General features: G+C 42.1%; 1 protein-coding gene and 1 pseudogene across 5 annotated transcripts in view; one reads left to right on the top strand and one right to left on the bottom strand.

Moving 5' to 3' along the window:
• The first annotated feature begins 8,993 nt into the window (after positions 1-8,993).
• Positions 8,994-10,285, top strand: LOC100586754 (annotated as a pseudogene).
• Positions 10,286-18,235: 7,950 nt separating this feature from the next.
• Positions 18,236-23,841, bottom strand: part of PAK1 (p21 (RAC1) activated kinase 1) — a 158,551-nt gene continuing 152,945 nt past the window's right edge. For 4 of the 5 annotated variants that reach the window (XM_030828657.1, XM_030828655.1, XM_030828656.1 and 1 more), the window contains exon 15: positions 18,236-19,582. In XM_030828657.1, coding sequence (XP_030684517.1) covers positions 19,496-19,582 — 87 coding nt within the window. In that variant the 3' untranslated portion in view covers positions 18,236-19,495. The remainder of the gene's footprint in view (positions 19,583-23,841) is intronic. The other variant, XM_003254675.4, reaches the window with a different exon arrangement.

Below are 23,841 nucleotides of genomic sequence, written 5' to 3'. Positions count from 1 at the left end.
CTGCATCTTTTCTGACCCAGCTGAATTCTCTGGAGTGTGCCTCCCAGTAACCAGTTAGGAGGATCTGGCAGTATCCTGAAGAGATTGTTAGCTTGGATGATGGGTCAGTGATAGTGTAGAGGGAGAGAAGTCGATTGAAACTTGAGATATTTACCCTCTCCCTCCTAACTTCCATTCTGGACCCTAGCTTAACCCTTGACATAACCGTACTAAACTGTTGGCACCCACTAAGTGCCAGTCAGGGGATTAAACAATCTTTGTGATATGAAGATTTTTTTGAAACTCCATTTTGACTGCTTCTTGAGAGTCCCTGTTTCCCTCCTCTCTTATCAACAGACAATGAAATAAGCTCTGGTGGTTGGTCCCAAGTTTGAGCAAATATAGGCCTGATCCTGTTGCTCGTGGTTTTAAAGGTACATCAAAAAGCAAGACAAAGAAAACTAAAGCAGGTAAAACAGAATATAAAACACAGTGCCAAAGAGTTTATCAAATGAGTCAAATTGTAACATTCTTATTTCCAAGTGTATAAATATTCAATTAATCTCTGTAGGCGGCTTCAACCCTGGCTGTTAAAAATCAGTAATGAAGGTAGACTTGATGACCTGATGTGGTTTCTTAAAAACCACAGGTTCCCACTAATATCTGGGAAAGATTTTCTCCCCAGCTTTATTGTCCCAACAGCCAACAAAACTGACTCAATTTTGTAGGCTCATTATTCAGCTAATTAAATGATCCTTTTCCAGTAAATATTGTTTTAAGTCTGGTGGGTTTTGTCTAATCCTAGGCAAAAAAAAAAAAACCTCTTTCAAAACTGCAAAATATATGCTAGTCATTTCTTCAAAACTCCAGCTTTATTCTGGAGAGTAGTCACTTAGTCTAATACTTTCCATGAGGAGCAAACCAACTTCAGATAAAGTTTTTTTTTTTTAGTAATCATTGTTACATTGTCATATCTTTTGGAGAATTCTGCTAAAAATAACAATTTGCTGTAGTCCATAAGGCCCTATTTCAAATATTTTGCAAACGTGTATTCACACACACACACACACACACACACCATTCGCTCTTTAAACATCTAAAACGGCACACGTTCACCTAGGCCTTTGTGTATAGGAAAGGTTTCTCAGCTAGTAATGTTGTAAAAACACAGCCAAGGCCGGGCGCGGTGGCTCACACTTGTAATCCCAGCACTTTGGGAGGCCAAGGCGGGCGGATCACGAGGTCAGCAGATCGAGACCACAGTGAAACCCCGTCTCTACTAAAAATACAAAAAATTAGCCGGGTGCGGTGGCGGGCGCCTGTAGTCCCAGCTACTCGGAGAGGCTGAGGCAGGAGAATGGCGTGAACCCGGGAGGCGGAGCTTGCAGTGAGCCGAGATTGCGCCACTGCACTCCAGCCTGGGCGACAGAGCGAGACTCCGTCTCAAAAAAAAAAAAAAAATTAAATTAAAAAAAAAAACAAAAACACAGCCAATTTCCAACTTTCTCTGCTGCCTGAAGCCTAGGCAATAGTCATCCAACCCTTTGTAGCTTTCTCATTACAAGAGCAATTTTGTCACTCCTTGGATTGAAGAATGGATAGTTAAGGGTTTCTGTTGTTGTTGTTGTTTTGTTTCTGTTTTTGAGACAGAGTCTCACTCTGTCGCCCAGGCTGGAGTGCAATGGCATGATCTTGGCTCACTGCAACCTCTGCCTCCCAAATAGCAGGATTACAGGTACCCACCATCACATCCAGCTAATTTTTGTATTTTTAGTAGAGATGGGGTTTCATCATGTTGGCCAGACTGGTCTTCAACTCCTGAACTCAGGTGATCTGCCCGCCTCAGCTTCCCAAAGTGCTGGGATTACAAGTGTGAGTTACTGCGCCCGGCCTAGTCAAGGGTTGTTTTAAGAGGCAGTAATCTAAATCTACACAACGATAAAAGTGACATAAAGAAAGGGATAAACTCAGGACCTGTGGAAGCATATGGCACCTCACTGTCGAGTGCCAGCTTCTGATTTCTCTTTCTTGGCAGCATGCTGAGGCTTGCCAGACCCTAGTCAACAGGGCAGCAGCAGTATATCAAACCCAAAGTTTGGACATTATATTTGCTAAATGCATGTATTCTTGTTTCAAGGAGTGTCACTTTTGTTAAAAGTAATGAATCTCCTTTTTCCTTTTCTTTTTTTTCTTTTTTCTTGAGATGGAGTCTCACTCTGTTACCCAGGCTGGAGTGCAGTGGCGTGATCTCGGCTCACTGCAACCTCCACCTCCCAGGTTCAAGCAGTTCTCCTGCCTCAGCCTCCCTCGTTGGGATTACAGGCGTGTACCACCACGCCCGGCTAATTGTTGTATTTTTTTTTTTTTTTTTTTTTTTTAGTAGAGACAGGGTTTCACCATGTTGGCCAGGCTGGTCTCGAACTCCTCACCTCAAATGATCTACCCACCTCCGCCTCCCAAAGTGCTGGGATTACAGGCGTGAGCCACTGGCTGGTTATATATGTTGTAGTTCTTGTTGGGAGGCCATCCTCCCTCATGAATCTCCTATTAAGTGAAAGGTCATTGAAATTAATACATTTGCTTTTAACACACTCATGATGAAGAAAAGTTGAACTACAAGTTGAAAGAGATACTAAATAGTAATATTAGGTGCTTAATCCCTCAGCAGCTTAACAGGAAAACAAAAAGAGGCCCAGGTTTTCTAACAAAGTACCCTTAAGCAACTTCAAATGGATACAAGTTTTTAAAATTCAATGTTTGGTCGACATTTGATTCTATGGCCAGAGACTAGTTACTGGCTAAGATGCTTAAGCACAACTCAGACTCCCAGTTACTGATTCTTCTGTAAAACCTCCCTTTTAGTGCCAGCGAAAGAGAGTTGTCGTAGTCTCCTAACAAACCAGGTAATTTCGAGCATTATAAAATAGAACTGTATTTGCCATGTGGCAGGGATTGTATTAAATGCTTTACATACATTACTGTTTCCTCAGAACCACAAAAGTAGGTACTGTTTTGTTTTGAGACAGGGTCCTGCTATGTGGCCTAGGCTGGTCTTGAACTCCTGAACATAAGCAATCCTCCTGCCTCAGCCTCCCAGTAGCTGGAATTACAGGTGCTTGTCACCATGTCTGGCTCTGGTTCTATTATTATACTCAGTTTCCAGATCTGGAAACTGAAGCTCAGAAGGGTGAAGTAGCTTCTCCAAGGTCACAAACACTGTGACAGAGCCAAAATGTAAACACAGCACACTTGATTCCAATTACACTACACTGCGTTGTTTCCTTCAGACTTTTGCTATCCAGTAATGTAGCTACCAGCCACATAATGGACCAGTAATATAGCTACTAGTCCAGTAATGTAGCTACTCGCTATTTAAATGTAAATTAATACAAAGTAAACAAAATTTAATATTCAATTCCTTAATGACTAGCCACAATTCAAGTGCTTAATAGCCACATGTGGCTAGTGGCTTCCATACTGGACAATGCAGATATAGAATCCATTATTGCAGAAGGTGTATCTAGAATCATAAGTAACTGGGATATTCTCTCTTTCTCTGTCCTGATAATGCAAATAACACAAATTACCTTGGTACTTTGTCAGAAAGTTCCATTTCAAATTTAAGCTTAAGTATAGCAATACCTTAGCCTTTGTGATCAACATATTCATGCCCATCTTTTTCTTGGTCCTGACTTTCTACCTGTATTTACTTATTATTGTTTCATTGTAGATATTCTTGATATAGGTTTTCTCCAATCCTTTGTGGGAAAAGGCAGAATATAAATAGAAATAAATAAAAATCAGGACACATGGTCTGATTTTTGTGTGACTTCCTTAGTATAAGATACAGACTAGGACTCATGAGCCATCTATATGCTGTCCACAGGAAACTCACTTCATGGATAACAATATAGGCAGGTTGAAAGTAAATGGATGAAGAAAGTTATACATGCAAACGTGAATCAAAGGAAAGCAGAAGAGGTAACATTAATCTCCGACAAATTGGACTTCAGAGCAAAGAAAATTATAAGAAACATAGAAGGACATCATATAATGATAAAAAGGTCAGTCCACCAAGAAGACGCAGCAACCCTAAACGTGTGTGCAGTGGACAACAAAATTGCAAAATACATGAACAAAAAACTTATAGGACTGAAAGAAGAAATGGACAAATCCACAGTAATATTTCAAGTCTTCAACACTCATCTCTCAACAATTGATAGAACAAGGAAACAGAAAATCAGGAAATACGTAGAAAAACAGAACATCAACCAACAAGATCTAATTAATAGTCATAGAACATTCTTTTCAACAACATCAGTGTGTAGCTTCTTTTTAAGTGCTAATGGAACATATATGAGGTATAGCATATTCTGGGCCTTCAAATGACCTTCAACAAGTTTAAAGGATTTAAATCATACAGTCTATTTTCTGACCATAGAATCAAATTAGAAATCATAACAGAAAGATAATAGAAAAATCTACAAACATTAGGAAACTAAACAACACAGTTCCAATAATACAGAGGTCAAAGGACAAGTCTCAGTGTAAACTTTAAAAATATGTGGAACTGAATGAAAGTGAATACAACATATAAAATTTGTGGGACACGTCTAAGGCTATGTTGAGAGTGAATTTTATAAGATTAAATGCATAAACTAGAAAAGAAGAAAATCTCAAATCAGTAATATGTTTCTACCTCAAGAACCTAGAAAAAGAAGAGCAAAATAAAGCTAAAGCAAGTAAAAGGAAAGAAATAAGGAGGCAGTGGGGGAAGCAGGGGCAGTGGGTATGGCTATAAAAGGGCAAGATGAGGGATCCTCATGGTGACGCAGAGGTTCTGCATCTTGACTGTGTCTTAAGATATTCTACTATGGTTTTGCAAGATTCTACCATTGGAGGAAACTGATAAAGTGTTACCATTGGAGAAACTACCACTGGTGGAAGCTCTCTCTGTTATTTCATACAATTGCATGTGAATCTACAAGTTATCGAAAAATAAAAAGTTTAATTTAGCAAAAAACAGAGTAGACTTTACGACACATAAGTGAAAAAGGATAATTATCCAAAATATATAAAGAATTTTAACCAAAAAATACACAAAAAAGGTAACAATAGAAACAATGAGGAAAAGATTTGAAATGATACTTTACAAATGGGTAAAAGTACAATGAAATACTATTAATATTACACACACACTAGATTGGTTATAATGAAACAATTTAACAGTATCAAGTGTTAGCAAGGATGTTGAGCAAAGTATCCTCCCATACTAGTGACACCTGTAAATTGGTGCAACCCCTTTGGGAAACCCTTAGACATTATCTTAAAAATTGCAGAGCTATATGCCCTGCGATGATTCAGTAATTCCACACCTAAGGTATCTGTCTTAGTCAGATTTTCTGTTGCTATCAAGGAATATCTGAGGCTGCGTAATTTCTAAAGAAAAAAAAAGTGTATTTGGCCCTTGGTTCTGCAAGCTGTACCAGAAGCATGGCACCAGCATCTGCTTCTGCAGAGGGCTTCAGGCTGCCTCCACTCACAGTGGAAGGGGAAAGGGAGAAGACGCACACAGAGATCAAACGTGACGAGAGCCAGAAGGCAAGAGAGAGAGGAAGAAAATGCCAGGCTTTTTTAAACAACCAGTTCCCACGGGAACTAAAAGTGAGAATTCATTTACTCCCACCAGAATGAGACCAAGCCATTTATGAGGGATCTACCCCCATGATCGAAACACCTCCCACCAGGCCCCACCTCCAACACTGGGATCACATTTCAACATGAGACTTGTTGGGGCCAAACAAACAATATCCAAACCATAGCAATCTCCTAGATATAAATTTGTCTTTATGATACATCAGGATAAATATACAACAACATTCATAGCAGCATTGTTTGTCATAGCCTCAAGCAGGAAACAATCCAAATGTTTATCAACAGAAGAATGGAAAATATCAGCATATTCATATAATTGAATAACATGGAGCAAACAAAGCCAAAAGATGAGACAGCACACATACTAGGCTTTCTAGAATAGCATTGAAGGAAACCAACATATTTCTCCCCCAAATATTGAGAATTGTTAAGTCAAAGACACTGAAAACACAGAGGAACACTCTGTCTCAGCTTCTACTCACCTGATGGCAGAACATAAATCCTTCCTTACTACAAACAGCACTTGCTTATCCGCCCAGAGAGGGCACTAGCAGGCACCAGAGAAATCTGGGAACAGATTTTACTACCTTCCCACATTTTCACACCTCTTAAAAGACACCTGTGCTCTTCTCTGTCTTGCCATTATGGGAGTTATTACTCTTTGTTAAAATGCTATTTAAACAAGGCTCCTAAGCCACTGCTTTGAGAAAGATACTTTTGAACTGAGCCCTCTCCCATATGATGTCGACGTATGTCAAACTTCTGCTGATTTTTCTCTTGTAAATCTGATTTTGGTTTTGTTGTTTGGTTTTGTTTTGTTTTGTTCTGTTTTGTTTTTTTGAGATGGAGTTTCACTCTTGTTGCCCAGGCTGGAGTGCAATGGTGCGATCTGGGTTCACCACAACCGCCACCTCCCGGGTTGAAGTGATTCTCCTGCCTCAGCCTGCTGAGTAGCTGGGATTACAGGCATGCACCACCACGCCCGGCTAATTTTGTATTTTTAGTAGAGATGGGTTTTCTCCATGTTGGTCAGGCTCGTCTCGAACTTCCAACCTCAGGTGATCCTCCCACCTAGATAGGCCTCCCAAAGTGCTGGGATTACAGGCGTGAGCCACCATGCCCAGCCCTGACTGGTTTTAAGGAGAGTGTCTCAACTAAGAATTTACATGGGTCAAAAAAAGAATTATATTATCTTCCCTTCAGCATTTATTGGATCAGTAGTAGGTGTGGAGATCTGCTGTAGCCCATTCCATTTGGAGTCAGCACACAGCAATGAAAGAGAGCCTGGTCCTTGCATGAATATGATGGTGTAGTGTCTCCTAATCCACTAAGCCCCTAAATGCCAGTGAGGAAGGCTATTTCTTCACCTTTTTGAGTAAAAGCCTTGAAACATCAAAGAATGGCTGGCCTGACAAGGGCAGCAATCCAATAGATACATGATGTGGCTGGTAGAACCATGGCTTCTGGTCCATTACACCACTTCATTTATCAGTTAGGAGTGCACAGGCTCTCTCCTGACAGTAGCAGGGGCAAAAGTCTATGTGTTGTTATGGCAGACAAGTGGCCTGGTCAGCATTCTAGTAGGACTGATTGCCTTAAGCATTGGCTGTAGCCAGTTTCCATGGAGCTTGAAGGACAACTCCTTTTCTGGGAGGCCAGCCTGTAGTGAAGGCCCAAGTTAGCCGTATTTCTCCACCACTGCATTTCTCCACCTCCAATCTCTACGTGGCGTCTGTGCATCATACCCTGTTCCATCAATAATACATGCCACTTCAACCTATAGGCAACTATGGAGAATGGTTAATACAGCAACTATGGCAGTGGTTCTCAAACCTGAGCTATATCAGAAATACCTGAAGAGTCTATTAAAACACAGACTGCAGATCCACAGAGGGCCCTGAGAATTAGTATTTTAAAGAGTTCCCAGGTGATGCTAATGTTGCTGGTCCAGGAACTACACTTTGAAAATCAGTGGAATAGAGAACGCCATGAATAGTCCTACCCTGCATCAAGGGCTAAGGGGGCCCAGACTCAGCCAAGAGAAGAGGCACCAGAGTTCTGATGGGAGTTAGATAACCATTAGACAACCATATGCGTTTTCCTATATGTGGAATACTGATTATTTTACTTACTGCTAATCACAATCCATAAACAATAAGATGTGTAGATTAGGGCACAGACCACCCTTTGGCTGTCAGCTTATAAAGATCAATTCTGTGATCTAAATCCACTTTGGTTAAAATACTAACATTAGTAGCAATAGCAATAATAAATAAAAATAAAACCACCCTGGTTAAGGAGTACAGACTAATCCACTGGGTGACTAGACGGGTCCCATTAGCTATTTAGCCTAGAATGACTGCAGATTTTCTATTATTGTCTTTAGTTTCAATTACTCCCAGCCAGGAATATGACTACATTGTGACTCCTAGTCCTCCTCCCTGACTGGCAACTGGGAAGTTTTCTCCTTCATATCTAGGCCAGATTGTGGCTGTGGGGGCCTGAAGATCCCAGAAAACATGAAACAGCTGAGTGTTTACCTCAGGGTTGTAGGTCTTGGTCTCTGGAGGCAAACAAGGCCATTTGGTCATGTAGGAAGAAGCTAAGAGAGACACAGGGTCCAGTCCAAAGTTGTGTGTGTGCACATGCATGCATGCACTGTGTGGAGTAAAGACAACAGTCATGGTTACAGGGCTTGGATAGAGGCTAACCAAGGCTGTTGGATTGCTTCCAGGCCTTTCCCAATGACCAGGAATTCTGTGTCATCCCAAGAGGGTGAGGACAAGCTAGACATTGAGACCTGAGTCCATTGTTGACAGTTTCACAGGCAGGTGGGTAGTCTAGTGTAATTGAACAGAGTAGGAGAGGAAGCTGGAAGTAGTAAAATGTTATGAAACACTAGACTGTTTCCAGCTCTCCCCTGCTGCAGGTAGTAACTGATGGCTGATCCAGTATTGTGACAGGTTAGCAAAGGAGCCACTGGCAGCCAATCAGAGATGCCTGGAAGAATTTGGGATGGCCTGAGTGACAATCCTCCCAGAGGGATCCAAGAACAAGGTAGTGAGTCTTCCCTCCACTTACGTCCTACAATTTCAGATATTCCCTTATTTCTGGTGAGGGTCTTCTTCTGAAAAAATCTATAACATCTGGCCCAGTACAATCACCTTAACAGGTAAACAGGAGTAGTCCCATCACCCCCAGTCTTCTTATATGACCCCATAGTAGTTGAACTGCATTTACTTGCACCCAAGGGTGAGGGCAAGCTAGCACAGTGCCCATGTGGCAAGGTATATAATAACACCAAATGCAGGATGAAGGTGTTAGTGTGACCTCAGATAGATCAGCTACACTAGATAGCCATGAGACAGCAGTGCCTTCAGGTTGGTGTCTGCCCACTTTTGGTATATGGCATTGTGCAGAATTCCCAACTACCAAAGAGAATCAGGGTAAGAAAAAAAAAGTGCAAAGGTGTGGAAAGGAATATCTAGGTTCAGGTCCCTGCAGTGCAGTTGTACTACTCTAGTTATTTTCTCATCCCCTAACTCCTAAGTCCAGATGGACCCTTGCAGGATGTGCTGGAAAGAATTCTTTTTTTTTTTTTTTTTTTGAGATGGAGTTTCACCCCTGTTGCCCAGGCTGGAGTGCAATGGCGTGATCTCAGCTCACTGCAACCTCTGCCTCCCAAGTTCAAACGATTCTCCTGCCTCAGCCTCCTGAGTAGCTGGGATTACAGGCATGCGCCACCATGCCCAGCTAATTTTGCATTTTTAGTAGAGACAGGATTTCTCCATGCTGGTCAGGCTGGTCTCGAACTCCCAACTTCAGGTGATCCACCTGCCTCGGCCTCCCAAAGTGCTGGGATTACAGGCGTGAGCCACCACACCTGGCAGCTGGAAAGAATTCTAAGATGACCCACCAACATTCCCAGCCATTGGTGTACACATACCTTCTCCCAGTTACTCAATCTAGGTACTGTGGTGAAGGGGTTTGCAGATGTAATTAAGTTCCCCAATCAATTGACCTAGAAATAGGGATTATCTAGGCAAGCCTGATCTAATCACATGAACCCTTTAAAAGTTTTCTCAGGCTTTCCGAGTCCCTGGCCCACGGGCATTGGGTATGAGCAGCGCCCTCCGCCCTCCGCCCTGAGGGTTCGTGGCCCACCGCTCCTTTGCAGTCCCTGCCGCCACCGTCCACGCTCTGCGTTGTAGAGAAGACGGTGGGTCGGAAGAGCGCCATCGCCGCCAGTGTATGTGGGGCCCTTTTTATCAGGTACTGCATCTACTTCGACCACAAAAGATTAAGTGACCCCAACTTCAAGAACAGGCTTCGAGAACGAAGAAAGAAACAGAAGCTTCCCAAGGAGAGAGCTGGATTTTCCAAGTTACCTGACCTTGAAGATGCTGAAGCTGTTCAGAAATTCTTCCTTGAAGAAACACAGCTTGGAAGAAGAGTTACTAGCTCACGGTAAATATGAGAAGGGTGTAGACCATCTGACAAATGCAATTGCTGTGTGTGGACAGCCACAGCAGTTACCGCAGGTCTTACAGCAAACTCTTCCACCACCAGTGTTCCAGATGCTTCTGACTAAGCTCCCAACAATTAGAGAATTGTAAGTGCTTAGAGCTTGGCTGAAGATGATATGGAATGAGAAACAAATGTCAACATAATAAAATCTCAGTTAAAAATATTTAAGGTCGGGCGCGGTGGCTCACGCCTATAATCCCAGCACTTTGGGAGGCCGAGGCAGGCGGCTCATAAGGTCAGGAGTTCGAGACCAGCCTGGCCAACATGATGAAACCCCGTCTCTACTACAGATACAAAAAATTAGCTGGGTGTGTTGGTGGGCGCCTGTAAGCCCAGCTACTTGGGAGGCAGAGGCAGGAGAATCGGTTGAACCCGCGAGGCGGAGGTTGCAGTGAGCTGAAACTATGCCATTGCACTTCAGCCTGGGCGACAGGGTGAGACTCCATCTCAAAAAAAATATATATGTATATATATATATATATACATACATATATATTTAAAATTCTTGGTAGTGGAGCAGCTCTGGGGGGAATAAGGGCAAATATGCTTGTTATGAACCACACTGAAATCTATCAGAGTTAATGTTTACTTTGTGTAGATCCATTTGTCTATTTTTTTCCCAGTGAAAAGTATATTTTGATAGAGAACTTTTCATTTTATAAATACACTATGAGTTACTGAAATATTATGGATTTTGTTTATTCCAGAAACATACTTAAACTGTACATATGACATGGCTTATGTTAAAAATACCCGATGCTCAGTTTTGAAAATAGGCAAAAAAAAAAAAAAAGTATAAGAGAAACTGAAGAATGCACACTTCTTTAGCTCATACATTTTGCTGTAAATACGGAAATTTGATAGACTTGGTTGTGTTTGTGAAAACTGAGCATTAAAGTTTTTGAGCGATCATTTATTTCCATTTAATCTCTTAGACATAAATATGTGAGGTATGCTGCTGTCCTGTGTTAACAACTTCATTCCCTTTCTGTATATCGGTCTTGAAATGTTTTGTTTAAATCAGTGGGCTTAATGTGTTCTGAGTATTTACCTCCTTGGATTTTAAATACATGTAGTTGCAAATAGCACCAGGAATTACAGCTATGTACACCCCTGATCTAGCCTTGTGAGATTCACCAGCTCCTGTGTGCTCACTTTCCCTCCATTTTTCACATGAGAGAATGCGTCCACTGATCACCAAAGTGTCCCTTTCAGCTTCTGATTCACTGGGTTCTGATGAGCATCTTTAAATCCACCTTAACCTAAGGAATGCGTGTGGGCAACCAGGCTTTGCGTTTTTTTATATTCTGAATTTTGCATGCTTGCCTTAGTATTTCCGAATTGACTTTTTTTTTTTTTTTTTTTTTTTTGAGACAGAGTTTCGCTCTTGTTGGCCAGGCTGGAGTGCAATGGCGTAGTCTTGGCTCACCGCAACTTCCGCCTCCCAGGTTCAAGCGATTTTCCTGCCTCAGCCTCCCAAGTAGCTGGGATTACAGGCATGTGCCACCACGCCTGGCTAATTTTTTGTATTTTTAGTAGAGACGGGCTTTCTCCATGTTGGTCAGGCTGGTCTGGAACTCCCGACCTCAGGTGATCCGCCTGCCTCGGACTCCCAAAGTGCTGGAATTACAGGCATGAGCCACCGCGCCCAGCCGAATTGATCTTTTTTTAATAGTGTAACTATCTTGTTGATTTTCACTGAAATTATATGGTTCTGTCACTTCTCTGTAAATTAATCTGAAACTTTTAAGGTAACTGAGATGATCTGCTTGTAAAAATGTTTGTTGACTTTGCTTTTATCATCAACGTACCAAATCCTACTTCAACTTGATTAATTTATCTTGTTAAACGATGAGAGTAAGTTACAACCTTGTGACTGAAAACTTGAAAATAATGGAGCAGGTGGGACCTCTTATTCTCAAATAGTGACATATTCTCCGTAGTCACAGATTCCATTTCAGAATTGAGTAAGGATCCTTGGTACTTGGTGGCATCTGTTGAACTGAGTAGCATTTCTCATTGTAAAGATTGCCTTTATTCTGTCTAAAAGTCTGTGGAGAGATCCCAAAGGCTTTTCCTATGTACTAGGCATTTTATTTTGGTTTACTTACAAACTCTTCCTAATCGTTATTAACCTCGGGTTTTTGTGGTGTAGTGGAAAGAGAAATAGTTCTAGTTTCTGCCTCTGATTAGCCACACAGCCTTGAGCAAGTCACATTTCATCTCTGAACTTACCTCTACTATTAGACTAGGTGACTCACATTTGAGGACCTTTCTCAGGTATCTTGAGGGTTTGTGATCTTGAACCCTTAAACAGTGCTTTTTTGGTGACACAGGATGCTTTTGGCAGGGGGGATGACCAGTACAAACATGCCAGTTAGTTTTACTAGTGGGATCCCAAATCCAGAGCAGTGTAGTGGTGATTGGTCAGTGATTAACCAGGCAGCTAAGAAGTCTTAGGCACCGGCCCAGATGTATACAGAGGGGCAGTTAGAAAGAAAACAGGGGTGGGAAAGGGAGCAAGGGACAGACAGCTCAGCATGAAAAGAACGGGCTCAGAAAAAGGAGGGCTGGCTGGAGGAGTGAAGACTAGCTTAGGTCTGGGGAGGGTAGAAACGCCATTTCGTTGGGAACTGGAGTGCAGTATGAGCTGAGTATCACTTGGCTCTGAACATACTGGCTTTGCTGTAATGACTGAAAAGGCAGTAATATCTTCATTTTACATCTCATTAAGCCAAGTGCATTTTCTTATTTAAATGACAACTTTGGTGCTTTAACATGAGGTACTACTTTTTAAAGCTAGCTGTGTCAAGTTAAAGAAAAAAAAATAGCACTTTTTCTCCCAGAAATGTAATCACCAAACACTATCCGTTCCCATCTTGAGTTTTACAAGGTGATAGAATCAGGTCGTTGTAGTGATGCTGGCCAAATGGTGCTCAGCAGGTGAGAACGAAAAAAACCCAAATTTCAGTGGAGTAATAAACAGCTTGAATGTTTCCATGTGCTAATGTTGCACACTTACTAAAAACGAAAACTTTGGAAATGGGAAATAATGTATTAGTGCAACAGTTGACATGCTTCTTTGGGCAAAGATCCATTGTTTTGGTCCACAATTTGTACTTAAGGTGAAAGAACATTTAAAACATAGACTTACTGGCCATAGCAATGCTGGCCTGTTAACTGGTAACTAGAACTTAGGTTCACATTTATGTAACGTGTGTAAAACCTAGTGGAACGTGCATAATAGGCAGTCAGTAAATGTTTGGTTCCTTTTGCCTCTCAGTAAGTTTATTTTACCAACTTCCTGCCTGCCATTCAGACTTTATTAAATCAACCTGTGGACCAGAGTGTTAATGAAATGTTATTGCAGAAGAGATTAGAAAATTGGTATATCATGCACATATCATACACAATCTTTTTGTAATGTAAAAAATGCAGTTTTAGGGCCAGGTGCAGTGGCTCATGCCTGTAATCCCAGCACTTTGGGAGGCCGAGGCGGGCAGATCACGAGGTCAGGAGATCGAGACCATCCTGACTAACACAGTGAAACCCCGTCTCTACTAAAAAATACAAAAAAATTAGCCGGGCGTGGTGGCGGGCACCTGTAGTCCCAGCTACTCGGGAGGCTGAGGCAGGAGAATGGCATGAACCCAGGAGGTGGAGCTTGCAGTGAGCCGAGATCACGCCACTGCACTCTAGGCCTGGGCGACACAGCGAGACTCCATCTCAAAAAAAAAAAAGAATGCAGTTTTATTATTGCTTGTGCCTCAACTGTTTAAGTGAATATTAAAGGGCTTGGAAAAAAAAAAAAAGGTTTCTCTGGCTAGTTGCAGAAAAGTCAGAGAGATATGTTCTAGCTGACCTGGAAGAAAACAAACATGCATTTTGTGAGTTGCCTATGGGAGCCATGTGGCAAGAAACTGCAGGCATCCTCTAGGAGCTGACACTAGCATGAAAATAAGACCTTAGTCCTACATCTATAAGGAAATGAATTCTACAAATAACCAGTGAGCCTGAAAGGAGACTCCCAGCCCCATGTGAACCACAGCCTGAACCAACACCTGGGGGATTTCATTCAGCCTGATGAGGCCCTGAGCAGAAAATTCAGCCACGCTGTGCAGACTTCTGACCTATAGAAACTATGAGATAATTTGTGTTGTTTTAAGCCACAAAGTTTATGGTAATTTGTTATGTAGCAATAGAAAACTAACGCAGGTAATAAATGTATTCAGGACATGTAGAATTAGACAAGCTGCAAGTGTCTATGAGTAGAGAGTTTCAGGGTTCTCTTGCCTTCATACTCTGCAGGTAGAAAAAGATATACGAATGTGTTGTGTTAAGATGCCTGGGCGTGAAGAATGTTCCACTGTCTGAATGGATACCTAGATATCCTAGTAGTAAGCAGTCATTCCTACAGAGCCTAAATTGTGTTGGAAAGTTCACAGGACAACCAATGCTTCTGTCTTAACACCTAACGAATCAGACAACTCTAAGAATCCAGAGGGGTGATCATTAATGATTCCTCAGTCCTCATCAGACTTACCAGTTTACCATCACAGTCTTAAAATCAGGGTACAATCTTTGTGTTCTCATCACTCCTGTCTCCTGGATGGGCTATACCATCATCTAGCATTCTCTATATCTCACCCGTAAACTGTCCTTTCAGCAACTGCATGGAGGCACTCCTGTACCTCTGGGGTTTTTCCCCCCAATAAAACAACATTGGGGGTCACCAATCTCATCACTTTTGACCCCTTGATCTAAAAGTCATTACCCCATAGCATAGGAGCTGTCAGCTCAGGCCGGGTATGGTGGTTTATGCCTGTAATCCTAGCACTCTGGGAGGCCAAGGTGGGTGGATCACTTGAGCTCAGGAGTTTGAGATCAGCATGGGCAACATGGTGAAACCCTGTCTCTACAAAAAAAATAATAATAAATAAATAAATAAAATAAAATAAAATAAAATTAGCTGGGTGTGGTAGCTCGTACTTGTAGTCCCAGCTACTTGTGGGGCTGAGGTGGGAGAATCACTTGAGCCCAGGAGGTGGAGGATGCAGTGAGCTGAGATCCCACCACTGCACTCTAGCCTGGGCGACAGAGTGAGATCCTGATCCCTCCCCCCGCAAAAAAAAGGCTGTCAACTTAGTTGGTCTCCCTTAAGGGTTATCTCTTTTACCTAGAATTGGAGTTCAGAAGGGTGACAATTTTTTTTTTCTTTTGAGACAGATTCTCACACCATCACCTGGGCTGGAGTGCAGTGGCACGATCTCGGCTCACTGCAACCTCTGCCTCCAGGGTTCAAGCGATTCTCCTACCTCAGCCTCCCGGGTTCAAGCGATTCTCCTACCTCAGCCTCCCAAGTAGCTGAGATTACAGGCGCCTGCCACCACGCCCAGCTAATTTTTTTTTGTATTTTTACTAGAGATGGGGTTTCACTATGTTGGCCGGGCTGGTCTCAAACTCCTGACCTTGTGATCCTTCTACCTCGGCCTCCCAAAGTGCTCGGATTACAGGCGTGAGCCATCACGCCCGGCCCCGAGGGGTGACAATTTTAAGAGTCAACTTGACTGGGACATGGGGTGCCCAGATGGCTGGTTAACTGTTACTTCTGGCTGTGTCTGTGAGGGTGTGTTCAGAAGAGGGGCACATTTGATTTGGTGGACTGAAGAAAGCTGGTGGCACGCCCCAGCATGAAAGGGCATCATCCCTTCTGCTGATGGACTGAATGGAAGAGAAAGGCAAAGGAAGGTTGAATTTGCTTTCTGCCTGTTTTGAGTTGAGACATTGATCTTCTCCTGCCCTCAGAGCTCCTGTCCTCAGTCCTTCAGACTCAGACTGGAATCTACACCATTGGCTCCCTGGCTCTCTGGCCTTCAAACTATGCCACCAACTTTGCTGGGTCTCAAGCTTGTGGAGCAGATCCCAAGAGTTAGCCTCCGTAATCACATGAGCCAATACCTTATACAGTAGTCCCCGCTTATCTGCAGGAGATATGTTCAAGACCTCCAATGGGTGTCTAAAACCATGGATAGTACCAAACCCTGCATATACTATGTTTTTTTTTCCTATACATATAGACCTATAATAAAGGTTAACATATTAGGCACAGTAAGAGATTAACAACAGTAATAAAATAGAACAGTTATAACAATACATTGTGATAAAACGTATGTGAGTGTGGTCTCTCTCAAAATATCTTATTGTTCTGTGGGTTACTAAAACCACGGAAAGTGAAGCAGCGTTAAGTGGGGCCTACTGTACCAGGTATCTTTTTTGTATCTCACATAGACCACCTCTTTAGGCCTTCTTAATCTTTGCTTTTTAGGAAAGAGCAACACCTTAGTAATACTGACATCTCAAGCTGCTCCTCACTCACAGCCAAGGGAGGAACATCAGGGAAGGGTCCCATTTGATTGGCTCTGCTCAGGTAAGGTCATATGCCATTCTTTACACAAGGGGCGTGTCATCGGGGGACATATTCCACATTTTAGTTTAAAATTCATCCAGTACTGATTCAGCCTTACTCTCAATAAGCCCCTCCTGGGAGACAGGTTTCTCCAAGGTCATTAGTAACCACAGAATTCTGCCCCTGAAGAGATCATCACTTAAGTTCTACCTCAAGTCTCTGGTCCACAGTGAATCTAAGATTCTCAGGAACTTAATCAGAGCTAGTAGTCCAGCCTTTCCTGCAGTGGAAGTCTCCTCATAGGTGACTCTAAGGTTCTTAAAAACAACCTTGGAATACCATCCTGGGTGACATCCCCCACCCCTACATCTCCATTCTCAGGAATATAACTCCTAAATTCCTTGGCTTGGCAGGTTTTGTTCCTGCAACCAGTCAGTGACCCTCAATCCCAGTCCTTGAATATGGCTGGCCAGCTGTCTTGTGCAAAGAGGGCATTTTCTCACCCAAGGTGAATCTTGGTTCTCTAATTCCTTGGTTGGTTTCCATAATACACAGTTATTGCTGCCATATGCAGCTGATGAGGCAGTATCCACTCCAGACTTTTTGGAGCCTGCTTTATTGGTGGAAACGTGTGGTTATAGGAACATTATCCAGAGTGTGGAAACTCTAATGCCCATCACCTTCTGGGGCAAAGAAATGTAGTAGGGCCCAGATATCATACTCCAGAGAAGGACTCCAGGCATTGAGCCATGGGGATTATATTTTGCACACCTAAGAAGCACTACATCATCTCTAGTAGTATTAGGTGCTGGGATCCAATAGTAAAACCACACAACAAAACACCAGCCTCTAGCTCTGTTGTGCCGTCTTTGCGAAGCATTTTCTCTGGTGTGATCAGAGCTGGGGCTCAAGCCTTATGGTTGTAGCTGTAGGATGTGATAGACCCGTGGCCTGATTAGCCACCTGAGAATTCTACCAGGTATGACTGCCTTGAGCAGTTGGCTGTAGCCCATTATGATAGAGTTCTGCAGAAAACCAACTCCTTTGGGAGGCCAGTCCTCAGGGAATTCATCTTGGACAAGTTAAAACTTTCCTCTCAAGTGCTTACAGCCAGAATAATAAATGAACTAGAGCTACACACAAACTAGGTACATATATCTTAAAAACATAATCTTGAGTGGAAACAATAACAGGCACAAAAGAACATGTCTATTATGTTTACTTAAAGTTCAAAAACTGGCCAAACTAAAATCTACTTGTATTGGAACACACCTGAATGTGATGAAAGCATAAAGAAAAGCAAGAAAGTTATTTAAATAAAAGTCAAGACGGTGGTTACCTCTTAGGTGGGGGCTATAATGAGAAAGGGAAGGACAAGATAGAGAAGGTTCTTACTGTCAGTGTTCCATTTCTTGATGTGGTGGATACAAGTGTGTTTATAATTATTCTTTAAACAATACAAATGGTTTTGGCCCATTTCTCTTAATTTATATTTAAAATAAAAGTGTTAAAAAGAAAGAATACACATTGAGGTATATAGTGGTAAAGGGGCATTCTATCTGCAACTTACCACTCGCAAATGGTTCAGGAAGAAACTATTCATTATTTCATACAAAAAATTAGAAAAGGAAAGAAAGAACTAAGAGAAAAAAGAAAGGCATACTCCAATAGAATATTTTCATCTCCTTTTATTGACGGAAATAGAAATTTGTGCTGCAGAGGCAGTAGTACCTCAGAGCATGAGAAGGTAGTCAATGGGGCTGACATGACAAGCCACGATGCTGGCCGGGGGTCCTACCATAGTGGGAGAACCAAAACCACAAAAATAGCAGGAGGTAGCAAACATCCCCAACACCCAGTGTAAGCATTTCCATTTGCAGAGAGCTTGGCCATGCATCTTAAAAACAGGGTCCCCTCACAGCTGGCAGGGTATCATGTCAGGCCACCAAATTCAACCAGAACTAACATGCAGTCTCTAATTTGGAGACTCTTTATTGTGACCCAAAGATTTGGACCATTAGAAGATCCAAGTTAATCTTTCAGCTCCTTATCCCAGGCAGAAAAAGGGGCTGAGTTCCTGAAACATCACACAAGTAGAGCTGGACAGGTGCTGATGCCCAGCCCTGCTCTAAAAGTAGTCACCATTTTCCCCCTGACTTCTCAACACTGCTCTCACTCAGTATGTGCCCTAGAAAACCTCTCAGTGTTATAAACAAGGGACAGGATGGGGGCAGCAGCCTAGGGTATGCAGGGAATCAAAAGCTGCTACATAGCCGAGAGCATTTCACAAGAAACAGGATGGGAACACTATTGGGTCAAGGTCCTCCCAAACAGCTGCTAGAAGCACACACAAAGAACAATGTAGTTGTTCTCCCATGTCAGGATCAGCTGCGCCAAAGTCATGGTCCAGGAAGCTGAGCCTCTTCATGTCCCTGGCAGATTATCAAACCCCATGGCATTCCCAAGCTGTTCCAGTTTTCAAGTACAATGAGGTGTCTGGGCAGTTCGGTCACAGAAAAGCAAGCACTAAAGAAATCTCAATTGATTACAAATTGATAATATTATCGAACCATAAATTTATATAGTCAAGAATTAATTGTGGGGGATGGTTATGAAGGAGGTGAGGATTTTGACATATGGAAGACTAGAAACATTTATTTATATAAACCCTTAATCATAAACCACCCTCATATCCATGAATTGGGAGGAAATTCCTTATTTAGAAATGGCCATCATCTGATTAGTCATTCAGTTGCAGTTCTCTTCAATGCTGGACACATGGTTTCCAAGGATCAAAGTCTTGAGAGTGCTAGATCAGGAAATGGGAGAAGCAAGGCAAGGAGAAGAGGGCATCAGGAGTTGGAATTTCTGAAATGTGCATTTATCTCACAGAAGGCTTGGCACAATGAGGCTGGGGTAAGTGTGGTTTTAGTGATTGTTCTTTGTTGCCTCCTTTGCTGCAGCAATCAGTGGAGTGAGGCTGGAGAGGGGCTTGGCAATCTTCAGGAATTGATGCTAGAAAGGAGAAAAATAGCAAAAGACACATGACTATTTACCATTCTTCCCCAGTAACCATTATAAGACATAAAGGCATCTTTGTTTGTAAAGGGTGCTGTGTGGAAAGCTTCCGATCATCCCCAAATTGAAGGACATCTTAAAATAGACCACTTTGGAAAACTGTTTGGCAGCATCTACTTACAGATAAACATACATCTACCTATACCCTAGTAATTCCAATCCTAGATATATTCCCAAGAGAAATTAGTTTATATAGCCACCAAAAGATACACACAGAAATGTTCATAAAAGATTTGCTTATAATAGCCAATAATCAGAAAGAAACCAAATGTCCAAGAGAATGGAAAAATGAATAGTGTTATATTCATATAATACTATACGGAAAATTACACAGCAATAAAATAAGTAATTGGTACACTGACAATGGGTTGAATCTCACAGACACGCTAAGGGAAAGAAGCCAGACAAGCGAGTTCATATTGTATTATTCCATTTCTTCCAAGGTAAGCCTAACCATGGCAATAATCAGAATAATAATTACCTCTGGGGAAGGTATTAATAGATCATGACCCAGTAGTATATTGCAATACTGCATTTTAGGAGCATTGATCTAGGAATTTATTGTTCTATCCTCAAATCCAATAATGCTAATTCATTTAGTAAAAAGTTCAGTAGCTTGGTCCTTTCCCAAATCACTTTCACTGGGCTGTACTTTGGGCCATACCTTCAACCTTTAATGACTATTTAGGAGAAAATATTATATGAAAATTGCATCTACATTTTCAGTAAAACTGTTACAGAAAGCAATTCCTTTTTTTTTTTTTTGAGACGGAGTCTCACTCTGTTGCCCAGGCTAGAGTGCAGTGGTGTGGTCTCGGCTCACTGCAACCTCCGCCTCCTGGGTTCAAGCAATTCTCCTGCCTCAACCTCCCGAATAGCTGGGACTACAGGCGCCCGCCACCACGCCTGGCTAATTTTTGTGTTTTTAGTAGAGACAGGGTTTTGCCGTACTGTCCAGGCTGGTCTCGAACTCCTGACCTCAACTGATCCACTGGCCTCAGCCTCCCAAAGTGCTGGGATAACAGGCATGAGCCACCGTGCCTGGCCTAACAATTCCTTATGTAATTTTCAGAGCCTCTTAAAAATGGTGCTTTTTTTTCTTTTTAAACATTTAGTAGTAAAAAAGCTTTGTGTCTTAAAGCTGTAGGATGTTCTTCTATTTGATAAAAAATATAGGAACTATCACATTTCCTTTTCTGCCCTGGCTACCAGGAAATTGAGAACCAGATTTGACCTCTAAGCATAACTACTCAACTCACATGAGCATATCTGATTCTTCTGCCATACTTATAATTCCCTTGATTAGTCATATTGTATATATGTACACAAACACACACACACACACACACAGAGAGAGAGAGAGAGAGAAAGAGAGAGAGAGAAACATATATACTAATATTCTTTGCTGAGAATTGCTTCAACTTCTGTTGGGACAGAAATAGTATAAAAAGCTACTGAGAACAAGAAGGTACTATTACTATGAAAGGAATAAAAGATCCTAGCTAAATCATGAAGATATGAATTCCAATATATATCATCCTATGTATTTCTGTCCATAAGTATGTTCTCACAGGAGAAACAGATGTGAAGCTTTTATGATTTGTGATTCTCAAAGTCATGGTTTTCAATATTTACAATGTACACCAACAAGTTAAAAAGCCAGCTTTCTCAGATCACGTTTCTACAATTCCCTTAAGTTGAGAGCAGCATGATCCAACACCGAATTGGGAGGCCTCAGTTTCCTTCTCTGTCTAATAAACAAAACAGACTAGATGAGCCCTAAGGGCTTTCCAGTTGTGATACTCTTTGAGCCGGTTAAGAGCAGTGGCCAAGAGCATACAAACTTGAGAGCCAAACAGGCTGAAATCCTGGATCTGCTACTTATCAACTATCATGGAAAAGTTACTAAACACTTGAAACCTCAGTTTTCTCACCTGTAAAAATGAGAATAATAGAACGTATGACTCACAGAGTTGTTGTGAAGGACAATATATAAAATGCTTAGTGCCTAAATATATAAGGTGTTTAGTGCCTAAAATATGGTAAAGATTCAATATAATGCATTTATTACTAGTTATATTACTATATCAGGAAGAAAACTTTAGAGGGCACTAAGCTTTCAAGAACTATAATTTGGTATTTAATTAAGAATGGTATCTTTACTAATCGCAGGCTTAGCATATAGTATTTACACATTTCCCATCGCAGGCTTAGCATATAGTATTTACAATTTCCCATTTCCTACAGTTTCCAGAATACAACTCTGATGAACAGCAAAAGGGGTCCTACATTGTATTAAGAGACTTTTAGTTCCAACAGATACTAGAGACTAATGGGTTATACCTGGCAGAACCCAGATCCCATATCTAATAGGCCAGTACTCCATAATCAGTAACCTCAATTACAAAGACATGCTAAATATATTCCAGAGGGTGATATTCCAATGTGGGTTCTTCCAGCAATTTCATTCAATTCAATAAATATTTTTTGAGTACCTATCCTGAGTCAAGTCCTAGGTAAAACATGAGACTCAGGGATTAATAAAATAGAGGTTATAATCCAATAGGAAAGAGATTCATAATTAACACAGGGCAGTATGCTAGGTCCTGCCCTGCCCTGCCCTGCTCTGTCACTCCTGGGCTTCATAATACGAAAGTAAATGACAGTGCATGCCTTCATAAAGTTGCATGTGATACTTACTATTAGATCACTAGTGGGCAATACAATAAAAGAACACTAGTTATAAGAAATTGTACTTGAAACATATATGTTAAATATAAATGATGTGGCCTGCTAAAGGCAATTTTTGCAACCATATAAAATTATCAGGATTAGGCAGGTAGGAGTATAAAAGGCCTGGTAAACCCCTGACTCCGGGTTTCCCCACAAACTGGTAAAATCTCACTCTCAATAAGTAGAGCATCATTGCCATTATCTGAGGATTTCCAGTGAAGAAAGTGTAAAGACTCCAAAAGCTACACTCGCTAATTATCTTCTAAACTTATGTTCCATGGATGGGCATAGTGGCTCATGCCATGCCTGTAATTCCAGCACTTTGGGAAACTGTGGTGGGCAGATCATTTGAGCCCAGCCTGAGCAACATGGCAAAACCCTGTCTTTACAAGAAATAGAAAAATTAGACAGGTATGGTGGTGCACGCCTGTAGTCCCAGCTACTCTGGAGGCTGAAGTGGGAGGATCAGCAGAACCTCGGGAGGTTGAGGCTGCAGTGAGCCATGATTGCGCCACTGCACACCAGCCTGGGCAACAGAGAGATCCTGTCTCGAAAAACAAAACATAAATAAAATAAACTTATGTTCCTTTGCTAAAAATGTATCCTGTGAGCTAATCCCAGCAAAATACAAGTTGTGTAAGATTTGGGTGTCAGAGAGCCGTTTCTCAACAAGACTCAAACAAACTCTGCCAGACTAATTCAAGCAGAACAAAGGAAATGCTAATGAAAGATACAAGCAGGCTGGTCATGGTGGCTCATGCCTGTAGTCCCAGCACTTTGGGAAAGTGAAGTGGGCAGATCGCTTGAACCCAGGAATTTGAGACCAGCCTGGCCAACATAGCAAAACCCCGTCTCTACAAAAAACTTTTTAAAACATTAGCCAGGTATGGTGGCGTGCACCTGTAGTCCGAGCTACCTGGGAAGCTGAGGTGGGAAGATCACTTGAGGGAACCCAGGAGAGAACGACTGCAGTGAGACAAAATCACGCCATTGCACACTCCTGCCTGGGTGACAGAGCGAGACCCTGTGGGGAGTGAGAGGAAGGAGGAGGGGGAAGAGGAGGGGGAAGAGGAGGAGGAGAGGAGAGGGGAGGGGAGGAGAGGGGAGGGGAGGAGAGGGGAGGGGAGGAGAGGGGAGGGGACGGGAGGGGAGGGGAGAGGAGAGGAGAGGAGGGAAAGGAAGGAAAGGGAAAGGAAGAAGAAAGGAAAGGAAGGAAGGAAGCAAGCAAGAAAGCTACAAGCAAAGCTCAATAGGTGCTCGGAAAATAGATTGTAAACTGAGCCTAGGAGAACGTGTAGAGTTTTAACAGGCTGAGAAAGAGGCTAAGAAAATAAATGAGCAAAGGCCCAGGGATAAAAGTTAGGGCAGTAGGAACAGAGTGAGTGTAGGAAGTGGTAGAAGAGAAGCCTAGTTCTATAATATCCAGTACCTTACAAACATGAAGTGAAAAAGGCCTGGTTTAG

This window comes from Nomascus leucogenys, chromosome 15 (genome assembly GCF_006542625.1).
Source record: "Nomascus leucogenys isolate Asia chromosome 15, Asia_NLE_v1, whole genome shotgun sequence".
In the NCBI taxonomy this organism is placed as follows: Eukaryota; Metazoa; Chordata; class Mammalia; order Primates; family Hylobatidae; genus Nomascus; species Nomascus leucogenys.
This window is presented reverse-complemented; position numbering and strand designations above follow the sequence as displayed.